This window comes from Penicillium riverlandense (genome assembly GCF_028828495.1).
Source record: "Penicillium riverlandense strain IBT 135883 chromosome Unknown utg000007l_segment0_segment0, whole genome shotgun sequence".
Classification (NCBI taxonomy): Eukaryota; Fungi; Ascomycota; class Eurotiomycetes; order Eurotiales; family Aspergillaceae; genus Penicillium; species Penicillium riverlandense.
In genome coordinates, this window is record NW_026643198.1 from 2,492,372 (window position 1) to 2,514,015 (window position 21,644).

The 21,644-nt window shown below is 49.8% G+C and overlaps 7 protein-coding genes across 7 annotated transcripts; 6 read left to right on the forward strand and 1 right to left on the reverse strand.

The window, feature by feature from the left end:
* Positions 1–174: 174 nt before the first annotated feature.
* N7474_008584 (zinc-binding alcohol dehydrogenase family protein) lies at positions 175–1,363 on the reverse strand (the record flags this gene model as incomplete). Its single annotated transcript, XM_057199994.1, has 2 exons — positions 175–709; positions 762–1,363. 2 exons carry the CDS (start codon positions 1,361–1,363, stop codon positions 175–177), a joined length of 1,137 nt encoding a protein of 378 aa, XP_057050695.1.
* Positions 1,364–1,652: 289 nt separating this feature from the next.
* N7474_008585 (uncharacterized protein) lies at positions 1,653–2,732 on the forward strand (the record flags this gene model as incomplete). The annotated part of the gene is made up of 4 exons (XM_057199995.1): positions 1,653–2,013; positions 2,081–2,366; positions 2,419–2,546; positions 2,599–2,732. 4 exons carry the CDS (start codon positions 1,653–1,655, stop codon positions 2,730–2,732), a joined length of 909 nt encoding a protein of 302 aa, XP_057050696.1.
* Positions 2,733–5,168: 2,436 nt separating this feature from the next.
* N7474_008586 (uncharacterized protein) lies at positions 5,169–5,630 on the forward strand (the record flags this gene model as incomplete). Its single annotated transcript, XM_057199996.1, has 1 exon — positions 5,169–5,630. The coding sequence occupies one exon, from the start codon at positions 5,169–5,171 to the stop codon at positions 5,628–5,630; it is 462 nt and encodes a 153-aa protein (XP_057050697.1).
* A 3,681-nt stretch (positions 5,631–9,311) lies between these two features.
* Positions 9,312–10,379, forward strand: N7474_008587 (uncharacterized protein; the record flags this gene model as incomplete). The annotated part of the gene is made up of 1 exon (XM_057199997.1): positions 9,312–10,379. One exon carries the CDS (start codon positions 9,312–9,314, stop codon positions 10,377–10,379), a length of 1,068 nt encoding a protein of 355 aa, XP_057050698.1.
* Positions 10,380–11,183: 804 nt separating this feature from the next.
* Positions 11,184–12,962, forward strand: N7474_008588 (cation diffusion facilitator family transporter; the record flags this gene model as incomplete). The annotated part of the gene is made up of 4 exons (XM_057199998.1): positions 11,184–11,262; positions 11,326–11,372; positions 11,439–11,525; positions 11,595–12,962. The coding sequence occupies 4 exons, from the start codon at positions 11,184–11,186 to the stop codon at positions 12,960–12,962; spliced, it is 1,581 nt and encodes a 526-aa protein (XP_057050699.1).
* Positions 12,963–14,828: 1,866 nt separating this feature from the next.
* Positions 14,829–15,221, forward strand: N7474_008589 (uncharacterized protein; the record flags this gene model as incomplete). Its single annotated transcript, XM_057199999.1, has 1 exon — positions 14,829–15,221. The coding sequence occupies one exon, from the start codon at positions 14,829–14,831 to the stop codon at positions 15,219–15,221; it is 393 nt and encodes a 130-aa protein (XP_057050700.1).
* A 1,544-nt stretch (positions 15,222–16,765) lies between these two features.
* Positions 16,766–20,544, forward strand: N7474_008590 (cation-transporting P-type ATPase PCA1; the record flags this gene model as incomplete). Its single annotated transcript, XM_057200000.1, has 2 exons — positions 16,766–17,108; positions 17,174–20,544. The coding sequence occupies 2 exons, from the start codon at positions 16,766–16,768 to the stop codon at positions 20,542–20,544; spliced, it is 3,714 nt and encodes a 1,237-aa protein (XP_057050701.1).
* Positions 20,545–21,644: the final 1,100 nt, after the last annotated feature.

The following is a 21,644-nucleotide window of genomic DNA, read 5'->3' on the forward strand; positions in this document are numbered from 1 at the left end:
TTTATTGGTAGACAGGCAATGTGGGTGTCGATTATTAGTTCCGATCTCGTGTCTCGTCTGTTCTTCTGTCTTCGGGACTGTTCACTGGAGGCGTTCTATGACGATGAACCTCTGGACATGTACGTTATTGCTATATTTCACGAAATAAGAACCCAATTCTAATAAATCTGATAACTAATCAATGTAGAGAGTATCTTCAATCAGGTATACCAACTTCTCCCCAGAGACAGCCCCTTCCTCCAACTCTTTCAGACCCTCCAGGACGCCCTGCAGGCCACTCTTCCCAACACGGACCTGATGCACTTGGAGCTTGCCTTGGGCGAGCAAATTCCGCGCCATTTTCCAAAAGGTCTGCTGCCACTGCGCATGTGCCTGATTGTCCCGCGACCATTTGCCTGCTTTTTCATAGTCCTCTCCGATTCCAACATATGCCATGGTAGCAGTGTATTTCACATCATCACGAGAAAGTTTGGGGCCACGGATGGTACCAAAGCGCGCACCGGGACAACTTGTAAGCGCCTCTGCGCAGGTTCGGGCGGCGTCATCGGTGCCAATGCAGTCCCAGGCATATCGAAGGCGGTTTTGGGTGTAATCATTGATCTTCTGCCCGACCTCTGGGTCCTTGTAGTCAAAAGCCTCGTTCGCTCCGCGCTGCCGGACAAGGCCGAAGTTTCTTGGGGAACAGGTCGTAATGACAGTATAGCCAGCCCTGCAATTTGATAAGTTACTGAATATGAAGAAAGTAACGGAGGGTACCAGACTCTTTGGCCAGCTGGATCCCCAAGGTCCCCGTTGCGGAACTTCCACCATAGATAAGCAGCGGCTCTGAGGTCTCAACAGGACTGGAAGGGACATTTAGTCCCAGACCGTAACCTGGCTCAAAAAGGCCCTGGGCCACCGTCGTGATTCCGCAACCAAGTGTCGCCGCTTCCTCAAAGGACAGACCGTCCGGGACCTTCATGGCCGTGGAGAGCGGTGCAACCAGGTACTCGGCAAAGGATCCATCCTCAGGGTTGCTGTAGTTGCCGCCGTGCACAAAGCCGCAGATGCGATCACCTTTGTTCCACTCGGTGGAATTCGTCTGTTCAACTGTGCCTGCGTAGTCCACGCCCAGCACACATCCCTCCCGTGCCATTCCGAACGAAACGTGTTTCCAGTCTGTCGGGTTGAGGGCGACAGCCGCCACTTTGACAAGAGCAGTGTTCTGGCGAAGCTGAGGCAGGGGCCTGTCGGTGACAAGACGGGCCTGTTTGGGTTCAGTATAGATGACGGCCTTCATCGTGCTTAATGCGAAGTGGATGGGATGAGTAACAGTGGTGAGAGGGAAGATTTGGCCTGCCTCGAGAAATGCAGTATCATACATTTATATAGATTCAATCTGATATCAGCTATATTCACGCATCCGCCACAACTCAATCCTTTCTTTGGGGCCGTAAGTCCCGCAATCCTTGATCCCACGATCCTGCATTCCTGCATCGGTTGAGCCAAAATACCCTTCCCACAAGGTGCTGGTATGAAAATAATGGAATAGTTCAACTCACAATTAATAGTTCAATTGCTGGGTATATAAATGTTGAATTCACCAATCCGACTCTGCCGATTCATATCTGTGCCAAACTTTGAATCTGCGCTCAATACCACCACATCTAAGCATGCCGATAGCCCCGTACGACGGACAGTATGTGTTAAAGCCCGATGTGGGCTATGACGTACGCAACGTGGCAGGAAAGAGTGTAGTCATCACCGGCAGTGCCAGTGGAATGGGCAGAGAAATGGCCAAGGCTTTCGCAGCCGCTGGTGCATTTGTCACGATTGGAGACATACAGACCAGTGGCCAGCAGCTGGCTGAGGACCTCGGGGACGACCGGGCGGCTTTCGTGAAATGCGATGTGACAAACTGGGCCGATCAAGTGAATCTATTCAAGACTGCGCTCGCTTGTTCTCCGTCTCACCGAGTGGACACCGTCATTGCTCAGGCCGGAATATCTGGGAGAGATTCTCTCTACTGGGATGGTAGGTGTCCCGCATTTCCATCCAAATTTTTCCATCTGACATCCATCCATCTGACAGCCAGAAACAGACAGCAAGGCAGATGATGAGCCCATCGAACCGGACCTCAAGGTCTTACGCACGAATCTCATCGCCTGCATCTACACAGTGAAGCTGGCTCTGCATTATATGACACGGACGCCGGACCATCAGAAGCACGACCAGTGCATCATCCTGATGAGCAGCATAGCCGGATATTGTGACCAGCCGGGCACGCCAATCTACTGCGCGTCCAAACACGGAATCCGAGGCATTATGACCAGTCTTCGTCGTACTGTGCACAATCAAGGCATCCGTGTGAATATGCTCGCTCCATGGTAAGAAAATAATCAGGAATCAAGAGTCAACGTTCACTTAACTGCCTACCAGGTACGTCCGGACACCAGCAATTCCAGCGGAGAACCAGGCTCGACTATCCAACAAAGGGATTATCTGGGCAAAGTCCGCAGATGCGGCGACAGCATCCCTGCACATTGCTTCAGACTCTATGCTGAATGGTGAGAGCGTGCCTTTGCCAACAGAGGACCATGAATGCTGACTGTGGAACAGGCCGCTGTGTCGCAATCTTACCTAGAGACAATGATCCTCGAGGGTATATGGACATGGGGAAGGACGACTTTGCTGGGGATGATCTTGCATGCGAGTGGCAGAGGGCTATGATAGCGGCTAGCCACAGGGCTTAGAGGTCGATGTAGAAAACTGAGTTGATGACGCCTTTGTCGTTAGTAATCTGACAGCTATCTCATATATTGAACTAAGATACTGAGCAAGAAGACGTATTCTAGCTTAAACAGTAGAACTGATCCTGCTCTCTGCATACCAGTCAATAAATATTCTAGTGGCTCATCTTTTGTCAATTATTTCATATCTCAACCTATGACTGAAATCCATATGTCTGTTGAATCTTCAGCAAACTAGGTCTCATTCGCCCATTGGAATAGCGACGAATCCTCCTGCAGCTCATATTGGCGAGGTGCTGGTTTCGAGCCGTGGTGCGGCTGAAATGCGCGCCGCAGCGGGGGCAGTAACACTTTGGTGCATGGAGAGCCCGTTCTCGCTGATGTCGGCGCAGGTTGCTCCAACTTGAGAAAACTTTCCCGTTACACCCATGTTCCCAACACACCGGTATCTCCATGCTCGGCAGGCCCGAAATTCCTTGCTCATCGTCCATACCATGTTCTCCAAGTCTTTGCTCTGGGGGATGCGTGTCTTCAAAGGGCTGGAGAATTGCTTGAGTTAGATCGGGAAAGAGATCCTCTGCTTCAGAGGTGAGACTTTCGAGACAGAATGGATTCGGACCACTGGGGTAACGGCTAAATACTGTCAGAAACACATTTCTTCGTTTGTCTCCTGAATGGACACACCTTGTAGACTGGATAAACTGGTGGCGAGTACTACTCTGATGATTGGCCAGCCTATAATCAGCCGTTGAAGCCGTACTTGGACTCAGCATATCATGGCTTAGTTGGCCTTGTGGTAGATGACCATGAGCGGTTGGCATATCAGAGCTGAGAGCCTCTGATTGAGATGGGGGCCAGTATCTACATCACGTTAGCCATAATATTCGTTCATTCGGTCATGCTCGCTCTGCCGCTGTGGTGGTTTAAATGTACCTTGGATGAGATCGCTTCATCTCAGCTGGATATGACGCTGAGTTCAATTTGAAAAATCCAGTGCTTTCTGCAAAGCATGGATTGCTTTTGTGCAACAAGCAGGTAGACATCTCTATTGTAGCGATGTGACTTGCAACTCTGTCGTATCTGAAGAAATTTCTGCGATGGTTTTAACTAGGGATAAGTACTCGTTGAAATTCTGGTAATGAGTTAGGACTTCATATTGCAACGCAAAAACCTTCACCTTGTTAGCTGAGCGTGGAGATTCGGAAAGCTTAACCCAGAAGAAGTGATGTTCTATGGACTATGAAGTTGTGGAGTACCCGGAATAGAGTCCACCTTGCCAACTTTGTATTAGGTGAAAATGGATGTGACCATGCATCGTCAGGTACACTTACCCGCGTCTTTCAACCCTTTAGGTGATTACACCAAGACCATATATGACCAGAGTCCAGGAGTATCACGGTCCATATTTTCCAATAATATATACTTTCGCTTGCTGCTGTTGATAAAACTTATGACGCGGGCTAGGAAATCAGGAAGTAATAGAATTGCTAAGGTATGATCTGCGCCTGAAACCCCTTCCAGGTACCAAGGTACTCTGGGCGCATGGTCAAGGTTGAGCAATAGGTAGTCTGTCCCGGGCTTCCAAGGTACTTAATGGCCCATCCTTGTTCGTGTCGCCTGTCAGCCAAAGATGTGCCGTTTTCACCAGTTTCAGGGAATGGCACTTAAGTGAATACAATGGCGGAGAACACAAACCCCTGGTCAACTATTTAGCCTTCAGCTTAGTGTGGATTCACCCCTTCTCAGCATGTCTTTTCTCTACCCCTCCTCTTTTAACACCCCTATTATTGTATTATTGCTGGTCGACTGAAGTTAGTCCCTTCATCATACATTGTGTGCCTCATATCTGCTTACTGCACAACGACGGCCTACTTTTTTAAGGGTCGGCTATAGTAAGCGACGTGCCCCCAGGAGTTTATCGACTAACAACATGCACATTACCACTATTAGGAGATTTTTCGTGCTAATGCTCTGAAATACGACGACCTGTAAAACATGCATAGGGGGCTTGCTACTGTAATTAAGGAAACAAGCGTGATGTTGATGGTAATAGAGAGCACGCATATTATCACTAATTCATGTTCGTGGTAAGAAAGACACAACACACACCAATCCCAAACCTGCGGATCAATGGGATTGCAATCTTTTTGATCGACGTTGCGGAGGCTTGGTGACAGACGCCTTCTGTCTTCCCGGACGCCCCTTTTTCCGTTTCTTCTGCTCGGACTGCTTTTCTGGGGATTCGCGGTTTTGAGATGAGCGTGCCATGCTCTGGTGGAGGTTCCGGCTCGGAATTTGCCGCCTTCGCAGCTCTCCTCGTCGCTCGCCTTGTTGGAAGCTCTGTCAAAGTGAAACGAGGCTGTCCGTGACAGTCCACTGGGTTCTCACTCTTTACATTATTTTCCAGTTCTCTGCGCCTTCCTACTACCCTTCACCACAATGACGACTTATGTTTTTTACAGTACTGACGGCGCAATTAATAATTTCTTCAACTCGAACACTACTGTAACAAGACAGCAATGCGATGAATTCGCCGTTTCTCGCGCTGGCGGCGTGTCCACTGCTTTACAGATGCAAGGCCCATCGCATTCAACCCCTTTCTTTCAACTATGCTTTCCAGCACTAACTCAGAACGGAAATAAGGGCGTGACAAAGAAAAAGAACGGCTTCTCAGTGTCCACGGCGTCTGTTGCAACAGCTTCCCACGCAACCGGAACCATCGCAGGCCAGCCCCATGTCGTCGAGGTGGACTTAGTGCTACACGGTAAATACAAAATCAGCGAAATGGCTTTCAAATCCCTAGAAAGGGAGCAACTCACAGTGCACGAGGAGCAGGAGCAAGAGCCGCAGTTGCCACCGCAGCAGTTACAGGTGCAAGGTGTCATTTCGATGGAGTTATAGTGTTCAAAAGCGTCAGAAGAAAAGTCCGCGTTAATAGCCTTATTTAGGAGCAACACTGATTTTATTCTGGCGAAAAAAGGATTTCTCTGGTGAGAGCTAGGCTCATCAATTTATACGTTGCGAGTGGCCAGGGTGCCTGCTGAACCCCAGCATCTCCGGTAGAAATGACGTGAGACAGCGCACAGCGCCAGTCCGTTAGGTTATTTGCACACTCAGCTCCTTAGCCAGTACTCCGCTCATCACCAGGCTCTCGCATATCCGCTAACCAATTGTCTGCACAACACATCCAACACCATGGGCCTGAGCACAGGCGCTGCGGGTCGCACTGTCACAAGACGACGACGCTGGGATAACTATTGGCGAAAAGCTGCTGCAACGTAGTAGGTGAAGCTTAACTTCGACTGCTGCCATTGGTAGTTCGTATGAGCGGCACGATAACCCATTATCTAAGGGACACCAGGGCGGGCGGGTTGATTTATTTTGCCGCGCCTGCCAGGGACAAATCTTGCCCCGCAAGATGTTTGAGCGACATCAGTATCCCGTGACGCCAATAATGACCCACAGTAGAAAAAACAAGTAGGGTGAAGAAGGAACGGGATGTTATTCGCTTGAGAAAGGAAGGTCAGGCTCCGCAAACGTAGAGTGACTGACAGTCGGTAAACCAGCAAGCGGAGATCGGGCAGCTGAGTATGGAATCTTTTGATTTGACACCAACCCCCGGCTCAGCGAGGCATGGAGCATGGGAATAGGCGCTCTCGAAGGAGGAATAACCTGGACTTCCCCAGGGTGTGCAAGCCCTTTATATATCTGGGGCGTTGAGTACCCTGTGGTCATGCTCGTCAGAATCAATGATGTGCAGTTACACGTGCAGCTTAACATGCTGGTTACTGCATCCAACCCCCCCGATTTATTGTTCCTTTTATCTATCATTTAGGATAGATTAGTCTTCATTTGTTCGACTCAGTCTTTTCGCATAATTTCAAAATCTGTGTTAGGCCTGCTAACCTTTGAAATGATGTATTAGCAGGAATGATCAACTTTCCGTTTTACCAAGCAGGCCCTGACGCTTTGCGAGTTTTTGCCGACGGTCGCCCAGACCTTGGCTCCACAGGCCCTGCCCGAAGGAGTTGCTATGAAACCAGAGAAATTCTCTCGGATCAAAGCACTCCGCTCTACATCGCTGCTGTGGAACATATCAAGTAGAACATCACAAGGGTAAGGTAATAATTCATCCTGAGCGCCAAATGACTACCGTTTTCAGCTAGGAAATGGATCCTCGTCTCTGCCTACAAAAATTTCGTGGAATTCCAATGAGCAGTGTTTAGATATCAACAACAATATAACAACGAAGGAGAAAATGCTCTTACCGCTAGAAACCTCAATGTAGCCGTATTTTACTTCAGTATGGATGGCGTTAGGCACAACGACCCGGGTGACATTCCTTTGGACGAGGATATATGTCCTACGAGACGAAATATACTAACCATTTTGATTCAGCAGAAAATATTGTAAGATACCCTAGCAGGCCACGAGGGGAGTATCAATCTGCTGTTGGTCACGATGACAACCAGAGTGGTCAATTTGACAATCCGCTTCAAGCTGCTTAGCTCGAGGCCATAAAGAGATTGTTCAGCTACTGTTAGCGAAGGGCGCCAACGTCAATGTGCAGGGAGGCGAATATTGAAATGCACTTCAGGCGAGTTTATCAGGAGGCCATGAGGACATTGTAAGATCACTTCTGAAGAAAGTCGCTGAAGTCTATACGTAGGACGGAAAAGGCGCTTATTTTCCATAGCATGTATAAATCCCTAAACATTTCCTTTTTATGAAATATCCTTAGAAACATGTGCTTTTAATGGATCATGGGTCCAAAACTTTGGGCCATTCATGGGCCCTGATGAAGTCCACTCATAAGGTAAAGCAAACCTTGAGAAAAGGAGTCTGCTGCCAAAAACAAACCATCAGCCGAGCGAATGAAGCATTATTTAGCTGACATTCGAAATACATTGTTTCGAAGAGGAGCGATACAGCCAATAAATGAGTTGCGTATGGTTTTTGAATTTTAAGTCTAGACCTTATAATACCAACCAAGATTGTGAGGACACATGTAATGTCATGTATATCGCGATTGAATGCCTGATCTTTGAGGCTTGTCGCAGCCTCTCAGCTGCGCACTGATCGCATGTAAGAACGCATGGACAAGGGGGCCAGGGGCCTTATGTAAATACTCGCGGCACCTAGGTTTCAGGGGCCAGCGATCAGTCCTGGAAATATACTTAGTCGCACCCAAAATTCACCCGCGGGTCTCTGTTGCTCAGACTGGTAAAACAACCAACCCAAGGGTATTGTGAGGCATCTCTAACATCAGGCAGGCTTTTGTTCCCAAAACAATAACAATCGGCATATGCGTCTCCCCTGATTGTGGGCCCTGGGAGTCATTCCCTCGGCCGTCAGGCAGGCCTGACAGCACTCCCGCATAGGGCTGTATCTAACTCAAGCTACATCCGGTAAATGAATTATCGATCGCTCCCGAAGATCAAGCGAGATAAAAATTTCTTGTCCCGAGATGGTTCCGGTTGTCCAATGCACTTGCTTGGAATCCACTCAAGACCCACTAAATAGTAGCCACAGAACGACTAGATTGCAAATGCAATGGGGCAATCTTACCCAGGCCCAAGCCTCGATATGACTGTCCTCGATTTACTCCTACAAAACCCAAGATACAAATAACAGGGCCATACCTCCTCTTTATAGGCGGGAGTTCTTCAGTTTTGTATCTTAGCTATGTTGGAGCTGAATTATCGTGTTCTTATTGCAATAGAGAGGCGTGGTCTTTACTTCATTTGATGTGGCCAAAATCCAATGCCGTCTGTCAACTGCGCGGTTATTCGCCTCCGGCCCACAGATGGATCTAGGTTCTATTTCATTTGCACCAATCAATTGGATCGGCTTGCAAAGCAAAAGGACCCAGACCGATTTCGGGCTGAGCCGTAGAGACAAGCCTTTTCATCTGATCCACTATTCCTCTGTGCGTGTTTCGAAAAGAAAACATCCCACCTACCCACAATACTACTGTATTTTAATTTCCGCACCAATCAGGAAGGTCTGTTGGAGGTGAGATCCCTGTATACACTAGTACCGAATGCACCCAATGATGCCGAATCAGAGGTCGCGAATGTCTCATTATGAAGCTGTCTCGATTGCGGAAATAGTTGAAAAATAATGGAATTGATATTTTGGATTCGGGTGTGAGGGTCTCACGTATACATAGAGGTGAATGATCAATACCAAGAACAGCTATTATTGACTATAGATTCAGGGTGTATCGCGAGGAAGCAAATGAAAGGCGATTCCTCGCGTTCAGGGGAACCCAGACAAGATATGTGGGTCCGTTTCACCGTTTGTCCTCCGCTCCTCGTGGCTCATCGTGCAAGCCTCATGTATACTCGTGACATTGGATTGAAAAAAGTTTACGGAGTACCAATACCCGAAGTGGTGTTGGTGCAGCCAATTTGGGGGACATGATTAGGTTTTTCATGGAAAATTTCTTTTGCACGGCTCAGCCCGACAGAATAGGTAAGTCGCTGCCCCCAAGGTACTCACGGGGGCCGGTATAATTTAACCAACCGGGTCTATCCTATGCCCATCATCTTCGCCATCCACCTGTTTATTCAAGCAATAATGTCTTCCTCATTTGATCCTAATAACGTGAATTTGAGTTCAGTGGACTTCGCTCAAGTGGTTTGCTGGAATCAGCTCGGGGGAAATGAGTACGATGGCATGCTTGGTGCTCGCATTTCTTCCATCTTTGTTATCTTTGTCATCTCGACAGCGGTTACCTTCTTCCCTGTGGCCGCGAAACGAGTCCCGCGGCTGAAGATTCCCCTCTATGTCTATCTGTTCGCTCGTTACTTCGGCACTGGTGTGATCATTGCCACAGCATTTGTTCATTTGTTGGATCCTGCCTACGAAGAGATTGGTCCTGCCAGTTGTGTTGGAATGACGGGCAACTGGGCGCAGTACTCTTGGCCCCCTGCCATTACACTGACGTCGATCGTCTTTGTGTTCCTCATGGACTTTGGCGCACAGTTATATGTTGAGACCAAGTATGGACCCGTGGAAGAAGACCCAAGAGCTAGTATTGTTCAAGAGACGCACGAACATCAACCCTCCGAGGAAGTTCTAACTACGACCATCGAGACGAAGAAGGACTCGGCATGGGACAGTCAAGACTTTAAAGACTCTGCGGCAGCGGAGAGATCGTTCCAGCAACAGATATCTGCCCTCCTCATTCTTGAATTCGGTGTCATTTTCCATTCGGTGATCATCGGCCTGAATCTTGGAGTTGTCGGCGACGAGTTCAAAACTTTGTACCCCGTCCTTGTGTTCCACCAGAGCTTCGAAGGATTGGGTATTGGTGCCAGAATGTCCGCTATTCCTTTTAAGCGAAACAGCTGGCTTCCTTGGATCCTATGCATGATGTACGGTTTAACCACGCCCATTTCCATCGCAATTGGACTCGGCCTGCGAACAACATACAATCCCAATTCGATCACAGCGAACATAGTGTCTGGCGTCCTCGACTCGATCTCCGCCGGTATCCTGATCTACACCGGGCTTGTTGAACTGCTAGCTCGGGACTTTTTGTTCGATCCTTGCCGCACGAACAACAGGACCCGTTTGGCATTTATGACTATATGCACAATTCTCGGCGCTGGTATCATGGCACTTGTCGGGAAGTGGGCATAGACTTTCGTCATTACCTCGACGCTGGTGACAAAATCCACGAAATTCCCAGACGGCATACAAACGATCAAAGGAAGACTAGTAAATTGGTATACTTAGTCTCTCTTAAATGCTCCATCCGCCAGCGCCTTTCTCATGGGACCGCGGTTTTCCACGGTTCTCTCGCTTAGGGCTAGCCCTTCTAGGAGTCCAGCATTTCCCTGTGGCGGGCCACGGTTTTCTATTTCTTACAAGAACCTGTGCTTGTTGTTAGCTTTAATTTCTAGGCAACACCACTGTCTTGGAAAACCAGCAAGGTGTAGAAACTGGTGCGCCACCATACGGCATGAGTAGATTCTGTAGGACCGTCCTTGAGCTGTTAGACTTCAGCATCTTCAGCGATCTGGGAGCTATACGGTCTGGGAAGGATGGATTCCCAAACAGTCTTGATCGAGTCCTGTCGCAAAAGCGATCAATTCCATGGTCGAACCCTTGATACAAGTGTGTTTGGTCGTTCGAAGCTAAAATACTTTCCGTTTTCGCCGGCATGCCGGACCTACCGCACGGCCGAATCTAGCATGCGCCTGTCTCCTCCACGATCCGCCCCACAGACGCGACCCGTTGCGTCGCAAATTTTCCTTCGAGCGGCAAACGCTATCGGCTGCGTCGCAACTTCTTTAAACCTCGCGCCTCTTTTATCTGTTTCTCTTTCTCTCGTCCTCGTTTTCTGTCGTGCTTGACGAATTTTCCATCAGCGGATTCTTCTTTGTCCCTTCTTGCTGCGGAGTCGAGCGCCGTTAAGCGCGCCGCCTGCGAACAACAGCCACAATGGGGCTTTCTAAGACCAACAGGATCATCATCCTGCTGGTGATCGACACTGTGTTCTTCTTACTGGAACTTATTACAGGTGTGTATATAACTAGTCGCCTTGGAAGCGCAGCTGGATCTTGCTAACGTGCCTTTCTTGAAGGCTATGCCGTGCACTCCCTTGCTCTTGTGGCCGACTCCTTTCACATGGTATGTGTCATATCGCGCGTGTGAGCGCGCAACGCTTGTACCGATCCCAATCTCACAGACAACCAGCTTAATGATGTCATTTCCCTCTGCGTTGGACTATGGGCCGTCAAGGTCGCCAATCGCGAATCGAACTCGAAGATGTACACCTATGGTGTAAGTTGGCCACGCCCCAGTTTGGACTCCGCTTCGATCTGAATCTGACATTTTGTGCTTTGAAAATAGTGGCAACGCGCCGAAACTCTCGGTGCGCTAGTCAACGGCGTGTTCCTGGTCGCCTTGTGTATGTCGATTTTCTTGGAAGCGATTCAAAGATTGGTGGAACCCCAGGAAGTCCAAACCCCGAAATTTGTCTGCGTTGTCGGCTGTTTTGGACTGCTTTCCAACATTGTGGGGTTGGCATTATTCCACGATCATTCCCACGGTGGCCATGGCCATGGCCAAGACCATGGTCACGGACACGAGGAGGAGGACGTGGATGCAGCGGAGCGGGGATACAGTGACCACCACCACACAGCGGACGAGCGCGAAGCCCCTGTGCCCCCGAATGTTCATGGAACTGGGATACGGGACATCGAGCCGTCCTCTCCATCACGCAATCGCCGTGGTACTCAAAGCCGCTTCTCTCCGCGATACAGTACTTCGGCTGGAGGTGGACCCACCAACGTGGACGACATCTACGTGCACCCTGCGACTCTGCGGCAGGATATCATTGCCGCTAGTCACGGTCAGTTCGACAATGAAGAGTCCTCGGATTCTGATGACCAAGACGACGAAAGCCTAAACGAGCGATCTGGTCTTTTGAGCCACCGCGATGGTGCCTCTAACTACACCGATGAGAATGGTGGCCTGTTCAAAGTTCCCAACCACTGGGTCGAGGATGATGTCCACAAGGGCCACAACCATGCTAAGCCCAAGCCTAAGAGTCAGAAGGGCGGCCATGGCCATGGCCATGACCTGAACATGCGTGGCGTCTTCCTCCACGTTATGGGAGATGCGCTTGGTAATATCGGCGTCATTGCTTCTGCCCTGATCATCTGGTTGACTGACTACGATTGGCGCAACTATGTGGATCCTGGCATCTCTCTTGTGATCACAGTCATCATTCTTGTATCTGCTATTCCCCTGTGCAAGGCCGCCTCTCGCATTCTGCTGCAAGCTGTCCCCGCTGGCCTAAGCATCGATCATATCAAGGAGGATATCGAGGGCCTTCCAGGTGTTATTGGCTCTCACCACCTGCACGTCTGGCAGTTGAGTGACACCAAGATTGTCGCCTCGATCCATATCCAGGTTGATACCGAAATCAAGGGTGAGGTGTCTGAGAGATACATGCGCCTCGCGCGACAGATTCGCCGGTGTCTTCACGCCTATGGCATCCATTCTTCCACTATCCAGCCAGAATTCGCCCCTGATAGCGACGCTGAAGATAACCAGAACCAGACCCAGCCTTCATCGTCTCGATCCACCACTGAAGTCCCTGATATGCCTAGCCGCACAGCCAGCGTAAGGGAAGGCGCTCCCCAGGGCTGTCTCCTGGAATGCGACGACAACTGCGCCCGTGGAGGCCAGTGCTGCCCCAAAAAGTCGACGTGATTTGATTCTTTGATGCGTTTGCTCCTTACCGCAGATTCCTGGTCTGTCACTTGGCCGTACGCATTACTCATTACTCGCTACTCTATTACTCTACCCATTACCTTGCCCTCGTCTAAAAGACTCACACGTTCACTCATGTATCCTTTCCTCAGCTTTCTTGCGATTCTCCCTTAACGTGATTCCCCTCTTGCACTCTTCAGCATCAATTCCGATAGCCTGGTTCCCCACACGAATGGCAGCGCTGGCTTTCTGGCTTCGACGCCGGGTTTGCCAGAAGATATCTCTGTTCCAATACGTAGCATCGTAGGACACTTCGATATTGGCTGTGCAGCCGAGAAACCTCCCTTTAAGGTGTCCTGCGCGTCGCGCGAAATGTGCCGGGCGATGTCTCTAGCTCGGTAATTGGTGCCCTAGTCTACAGAGTCATCGTGGTGTTGCTTTCGATGCCTACTGAGTGAAGTTCAAAAGTGATGGTTCTTAGTTCGTGGATACTATATAGCTCATGAGTTTCTTGGTAATTCTCGCCGAGGCCGAAAGAGGATTGATGTTGGCAACGCAGGCAGATGAACGGTGCACACGCAGACTCTACATCACGAATCTGCACAGCTGGGTCTATCGACTCAGCGCATTATCAAGGAAACTACAGGGAGATAAGATCCACACCGGCTTCACACATCAGTTTCACTCAGAATCAAAGACATTTGTTGGGACGAAATATCTTATTCTGTCGCGATTTTCTTGGTTGCGTTAATATCGATTGATTAGAGGTACCATATCAACACGTAAATGCGATGTTTAACAACTTCATTGTAAAATAATTGACATTCACCTGATTCAAACGGGCTTCAATACGAGAATAACATTTTGGTGGACTTATGAAGACTATGCCATCCGTTTTGACGGAAGTCGCCTCTTGTTTTCTAGGTAGAAGCGGCAGAATTTCACCGTGCAGGCTGGCGCCACATGGGAAGACAATGATAGACGAGAACATCAAAAGCCGGAAGAAAGATACACGAAAGTACGTAACGTGAGTACAGAAGAGATGAGCTAGTTTCCCTTCTCTAACACTTCGACGACTTCCCACTGTTTCAATATTTGCGCGTACTCAATAACCGTACGACCATTTGCATCTTTAATATTCTGGTTGAGTCCTTTTACGTCTGCGACGTGTTTCGCCAGTGTCTTCGGTTAAATCAAGGAAGATGACAACCCCAGAAACATGGACGTCAGTAGGACGGGAATCAATAGCCCCAGTAACAAGATTGTTTACTGCATCATTCGTCTGTTGGGCGTAGTTTGTTTTTCCCGACTAGACTATATATTAGAAAGTGAAGTGACGTCCTCGGCTCTAGTTAAGAAAATGAATGGATCAGAATGATGCCGGAAAAAGAAAACCGTTCAACGATGCTACCCCCACTTCTGAAAACTTCTGAAACTGAGTCTGCGTGGTTGTGAGGATCTGACTTTAGGGGACAATTAGTTCTTTTAGGGACGCGCCTGCGAATGCACTTTTCACACCCAGTTAACGTAGATTGGGCGAAATGTTATTCTACTCCAACCGCGCCCTGAAACCAAGATGCAGTCCGTGTGCTGATTAAGTTCAGAAATTACTTGGCTATTACGTCTTTATGTAGGTCTAGCACCAAGTACAAGAAGCCAAAACGAAGATATCAAAATCAACGATTCTTTGAGCTCTAAGACCGAGCTATTTGGCCAGGATCATCAGGTTAGTTTTACCCCGCATTCGACCCCACTAAAGATGTGCATCTAACTGTTGTTGAAGAAGCGGACCAACTTCTCAATACGCCTCAGCCATCGGACAATAATATGTTAGCGCCCACCCTCGGCAAGGCTTGTGCCGTCACTATGGCCGCCCTCCGCACTGGAGTCGGGCTCAGCGCGGTCTTGGCTCCCACCTTGCTGAGTCGCGTCTCCGGCCTACCCACGCCCCTTGACACGGCATCCACACTTGTGATGCGGCTTTTCGGAATTCGTGACGCCTTACTCGCGGCTGCACTATGGGTTACTATGAGAGACGAGTCCAAGAGCTTATCTGTGTCTGCTCTAGGGGAAACGAGACGTAGCGTCAGGAGGGTACTTTCGGGAGGCGTCGTGGTCGACCTGGTAGATGCCGTTAGCGTTTTTGCGACTGTGGCAGGCCACGGAATGTTGACGTCTCAGGCGGTGGGTGTCTTTGGTGGCGGCGCGGTGTTGTACATGGGCTTAGGAGCGGCTGGACTTAATGCGTATAGGGTGTGATTCATTCTTCTCATCACCTATTATTATATGCGGGAGACTAGACAGTCAAAGTTCAGTGAATACCTCTGAGGCCTCCGGGACCTCATATTGAACCTTAAATGGAGTACTCTGTACCATTGCGCATACAAGCGCCTCGCGTTCCTGTTCTGCTAGCTCCTCAGCTGAACAATATGCAAGGCACCGGAGGTCTAGCCACGTCGCGAAACTCAGGACTCAGGACCACAAAGACCTCAAATGAAGGTTGCTTGACTTAAGAGACATCTGTTCCATGAGCTTAGTTCCCAGGGTCTGCCAGACGGGGAATCAGGCATTGCATGCCGGTGATATGCTCTCTGGGCATCGTCTGCTACATCACAACCCTTTGATTCGTTATTGATCATTGCGCATTCGCCGTTTCTAGATTAGTGTAGTTTCGAATACGAACCGAGAAACAAAAGTGCGTTAATCAATGGGGGGAGTCTGTTTTCGACTCCCACTATAAGGGGTGAGGGCAGCATGACAGCAACAACGTGTACTGGGACACGACAGGCGTCGGCGAGGCATTAAGTTCGTTTAGGAAATGGTACACGACACAAGGACGCATAGAGATCTATTTAGTTGTTGTAGCCTGCATATCACTTCGGTGAGGGCTTAGGATAAATGACCCATCCACCCATCCATCCACATTGTATTGCTTTTTTCACAGAGATTAGGACAATACTCGGAGCTGCTAGACTCGGCTTGGGGCATTATCACTACTATGTCCTTCAGCGAAGAACTATGGGGTTCAGACATGTCAATACTCTACGATAATGAATGCCCTGCGAAAGAACTGACGGCACTCCTGTCTAGATATGAATAAATCTATAGGTATCGGCTGATACAGCCATTCTCGAAATCGGCTTGACCAATACACACACGAAGTCTATGTTCGAGACCCACCGCCAAGGCCCTAGCGCAGACCAATCATTCAGCAGGCTGCATTTAATTGAGGGACACTGTAAGAATCACCTCGTATGGTACAATACTTTGCTACGTAAGCTTACAATGCATACAAGATAAGAATTCAGGGAATTGATAGGGACACTCCCTTCAGTAGAATACCATCGAAACCTATAGTGGATCCCTGCAAATCAGTTTATGGACAACCTGCTAGGTGGCTACAACTTTCCTTTTCAGCCTGCACGGTATGTAAGCCCTTTGCCGGTCATCACTCCTCAGACGGTTCTCTTCGACTCAGGGAACATCATACACTGGAGCGCAAGCCGGTATCACCGTCGATACCACTTCTAGCAGCATCCGAAAAACTCGGTTTGTCAATGCGCATGAAAATATTTACAGGTGGCCGATTAGGCCCATGGCCCAAAGACAAACAGTTGAAGGAGGCTGGCATCGTCAATCACCAACACTGGGTAGCCGTTGTGAATGCGATTGGCCAGGGGCAGTCGACCCATTCACGTGCTGCAGTGCAACTAACCCGAAACCGACAGGCTGACTCGGTTTCTAAAAACTCGACTTCAACACTAGCTCAAACTCACACAAATTAGCAAAATATCACTTCAACAATGGGATGCGACTGTTGCGGCCCACTGGCTCCAGCCCCTGAGCCTGATGCTACGCCAATCACGGCTCCAACTGAGGAGATGAGCAGTTGCCAGGATTCTTGCTGCGATGATGGCGACGCTGATCCCCTCGACACCACGACCCCGGGTCTGGGAGAGCCCATTCAGGAGAAACCGGACGGTTGCTGCTTTCCTGGCAAATGCGCGGACAAGAAAACTGAGAATGATACCGACGCGCCTGACTGCTGCCGTGGCAAAGTCGGCCCGTGCTGTGACACGTCTTGCCTTGAACGCTTGGCTATGCGGGAATGCGAGATGAGTGCTGCGGCTGCCCCCGACCCAAACGGTGGGCCAGCCAGTGAGTAGCCGCTCTTTGGGAATGGCATTCAAAAGATTGCTAACTCCCCTCAGCTTGTGGTGGATCTACCGACCGCAAGGCATGCAGCCAGCATAGTCTCTCTGCCCTCGACCGCTACGGCGCTACTCTACAAGCTCTGGGATGTATCTGCCGCGCTCTCATCGCTCTTGGCCAGGAAACCTGCTGTGAAATCCGCGAGCGCCATTCACTGGACGGGAAGCAGTGCTCTAAGAAATCATCTGCTCGCTCCCTTCTTCGCACTTCACTGGATTCCTGCAGCAGCAGCAGCTCCGTTACCAAGGAGCAGGCCGCGCAGAACCGTCTTCGCCTGGGAAGGGGCTCTGGTGAAAGCGCCAGGTCTGTCAAGAAGCCGTCCGCGGATGCCTGGGTTGTCTCTTTTTGTTCGAAGGACAAGTTCGCCAAAGAGCCTCCCGCCAAAAGCAAGTGCTCGAAGCCGTGCTGCTCTGAAGGCAAACCCGTCAAGGGAACTCCTCCAAAAAGCATCTGTGCCGACTCTTGCTACTCCCTCGAAAAGGCCGCGAAGCAGCCTGCTGCCCAAACTGGACGCTTTGATTCTCGCTGCTCGGAGACTCCCCGTATCGAAGAATCCCCTCCTAAGGTCGGCTGCTCCGGACCTTGCTGTTCCGGAGACCAGCATGTCAAGGACAATGACATCAGGAGCACCTATGCGGACTCGTACTGTTCGAAGGTCAAGCCCGTTTTTGAACCTCCAACTAGTGGGTGTGCAGGGCCTTGTTTCAGAACAGCTAAGAAAACGATCACCAAAGAGCCCCCAAATGCCGCCTCCTCTGGCTCTTGCTGCAGGCCACCGAAGCAGGATATCGTGAAGACTCCAAAAATTAGTTGCGCGGACTCTTGCTGCACAGAAAAGCAGTCGGTCAGCCCTAAAGGCTCTTGCACCGATGCTTGCTGCTCCCCTGCTGCGCCCGATTCTGGTTTGGAGATTGAGAAAGCCCCGATTCAGGCCATCGCCGACATAGAGAATCAGGATACCGGCAAGGAACATGTTGTCCTCAGCATTTCTGGCATGACTTGTACTGGTTGCGAGACAAAGCTCAACCGAACTCTCGTTACTGTCCCAGCCGTCAAAGACCTGAAAACCAGTCTGGTTCTCTCACGAGCCGAGTTCAACATTGATCTTCGCCTTGGCTCAGTGGAGGAAGTCATGAAACATCTGGAACGAACGACTGAATTTAAGTGCGAAAAAGTGCAGAACCAAGGATCTATCATAGATCTTATCGTCCCCGATGAGCCCTCGAAATTCATTAGTCAGACGTGGCCAGACGGAGTTATCGACCTGGCACCCGTTAACAAGCAGATCGTGCGAGTTGCGTTTGATCCGAAGATCGTGGGAGCTCGATACCTCACCGAGAAGCTTTGGGGTCCACCAATTGAACTTGCTCCTCCACGCGGTGACCCTTCGCTGGAGGCTGGCAGCAAGCATGTTCGTCATGTCGGATACATGACGCTTCTCTCCGCAGTCTTGACGATTCCGGTCCTGGTCATGGCATGGGCTCCGCTTCCTGAGAGGGAGGTGGCATATTCCTCTGCTTCACTCACGTTGGCCACGATTATTCAAGTTGTCATAGCAGGACCTTTCTATCCCAAGGCCCTGAAGGCTCTCGTTTTCTCGAGGGTTATCGAGATGGACCTCTTGATCGTCTTGAGCACTAGTGCTGCATACATCTTCTCGGTGATCTCCTTTGGGTACCTCATTGTAGAGAAACCCCTTTCGACCGGTCAATTCTTTGAAACGAGCACTCTCTTGGTCACTTTGATCATGGTTGGTCGATGGGTTGCCGCTCTCGCTCGTCAGAGAGCTGTTGAATCCGTTTCTATCCGGTCACTTCAGGCATCGACAGCTATCCTTGTCGACCAAGAGAGCGGAGCGGAACGTGAGATTGACGCTCGACTTCTTCAATACGGCGACACCTTCAAAGTTCTCCCTGACACCAAAATCCCGACCGACGGCACTGTCATCAATGGGTCGTCTGAGGTTGACGAGTCTATGCTCACTGGTGAATCTAGACCGGTGGAGAAATATCCCAAGTCTGTGGTGATTGCTGGGTCTATCAATGGATCTGGAGTTATGACTGTTCAACTGAACCGTTTAGCTAGCGATAACACTATCAATGCTATTGCTGCGATGGTCGATGAGGCCAAACTATCGAAACCCAGGATGCAAGATCTAGCGGACCGGGTCGCATCCTATTTCGTACCGGTTGTTGTGGCATTGACGATCATCACATTTGTCATATGGGTCGCAGTGGGGATGACTATTCGTGGATATGATGGATCCGAGGCTACAATTCAGGCCATCACCTACGCCATTACTGTCCTCATTGTCTCTTGCCCCTGCGCCATTGGACTGGCTGTTCCTATGGTCATTGTGATTGCCAGCGGAGTCGCAGCGGAAAGAGGTATTATCTTCAAGTCAGCAGATGCTATTGAATTGGCTCATAAGACGTCACACGTCGTGTTTGACAAGACTGGGACCTTGACTCGGGGAAAGCTTTCTGTCGTCGCGAAGAACTGCGTCGATGAGGACAAGCTCCCGCCTCTTCTCGGCCTCATCGAAAACAGTCGACACCCAGTCTCGGTTTCTGTGACTACTCACCTCAAGGATACTGGAGTTATAGCTTCGACTGTTCCTGAGCCCACGAGCCTTACTGGTAAAGGTGTTGAAACCACCTTGGGTGGCCGGAGACTTCGAGCAGGCAATTCTCGCTGGCTGAATTTATCGGAACATGAAATTGTTCAACCAATGCTTGCTCAAGGGTACACTGTCTTCTGCTTTACTATCGACAATGCATTGCAGGCGGTCTATGGTCTTGTAGATGAGCTTCGACTTGACACTGCGGGGACGATTGAGACCTTGCAGAAGCGTGGCGTCTCGGTACATGTGGTTTCTGGCGACGATGACGGAGTTGTTCAGAATTTGGCGTCCAAGCTTAGCATTCCTAGCGGCAATGTGCGTTCTCGAAGCTCGCCCGCCGACAAGAAGGAGTACATACAGACGCTCCTCGGTACTGACACAGGTCGCAAGAAACCGGTTGTTGTTTTCTGCGGTGACGGCACGAACGATGCCATTGCTCTCGCGCAGGCTACGATCGGCGTCCACATGAACGAAGGCACGGATGTCGCGCAATCTGCCGCGGATGTGGTTCTCATGCGGCCTTCTCTGGCTGGCATCCCCACCATGATGAACGCCAGTCGGAAATCTGTGAACCGCATCAAGTTCAACTTTACATGGAGCCTCATGTACAACACCTTTGCAGTCCTTCTCGCTGCGGGGGCTTTTGTCAATGCCAGGGTTCCTCCACAGTTTGCAGGACTGGGAGAGTTGGTGAGCGTGTTGCCAGTCATTGTTGCTGCGGTGCTTCTGCGCTGGTCGAAGATCTAGGCACAGAGCACCATCATTACACGAGTGACAACAACGGCTGAAATTCCACGAACTGTCCTTGATATCCGATTGGAATCGTCGTTTTGAAGACTGAGGGTAACCTTGCACTCAATTAAGTAGTGGATACAGTCTGGCGGGTCCTCGTCATATGTCCGACCTTCCTCCTAATCCCCGAACTGGAGTAATGGAAGACTATACTTTTGCGAAGCAGTTTGTTGTAGAGAGGTGTAATCGATGGGGGGTGTTGGGTCGATGCTAGTGCAGCTTACGTCGGATGGGGAGGCACGTGAACGACGAAAGTTTGCAGGTGTTGGTGCATATTGTGATGTATCGTCCCACCGATCAAATGTTATGCTTTGTTGAACGCCGTAACTGTCATGGCTCATGAGTGAACCGGGACTCATATTTCTTGGCCTACTGTAATGACAGACTTATGGCGAGTGACTATTAGATGAGGCGTACGTCATCAGCCGCCGTTAAGGCTGTTGTTCGCCTGCAAACAACCGAAAACTGGTCGAGAAAGTTGTTTGCCGATGGTACCATTCGTTATGAGGTTCTCTGAGCCAAAGAGACAACCCTTAAGATGAGCGGCACATGCCGCACATGATGAGAGGGATAATCGAAGTCACCCAGCAGATCATCAAGTACAAGGCGCCAGGCGGCCCTCCCCACATGACTTGCAGAGATCCACTACCCGTCCCCTAGTAATTAGTCGGGCCCTCACCAGCTCTCGGTGAGGGCCCGACTAATTACTAGGGGGCGGGTATAGGTTTCTAAATGTCAGGGTAAATTTCCACTAGTATTTTACTAGTTGGTCCATCTGCCGCATCCTGATCACCTGATCTCCCATCCTGGAAACTAGGCGTCCAGAGCAATTTCCACATTGCAGAGTTTTTCCGCTTCTCTGCCCCTATAAATACAGACAGGATAGATAGACTGAATACCATCGTTTTTCATCATTGTCAGAACTGACTACTTGGTAGTTTTACTAGTGAATACGCCTATTCCGCACTTCCACACTCTATTCTCTTTGATTCTTTCCCGAACCCTACATTGAAACACGCTAGTCTATCTTTGATCTAGCTACTTTTCAAAATATC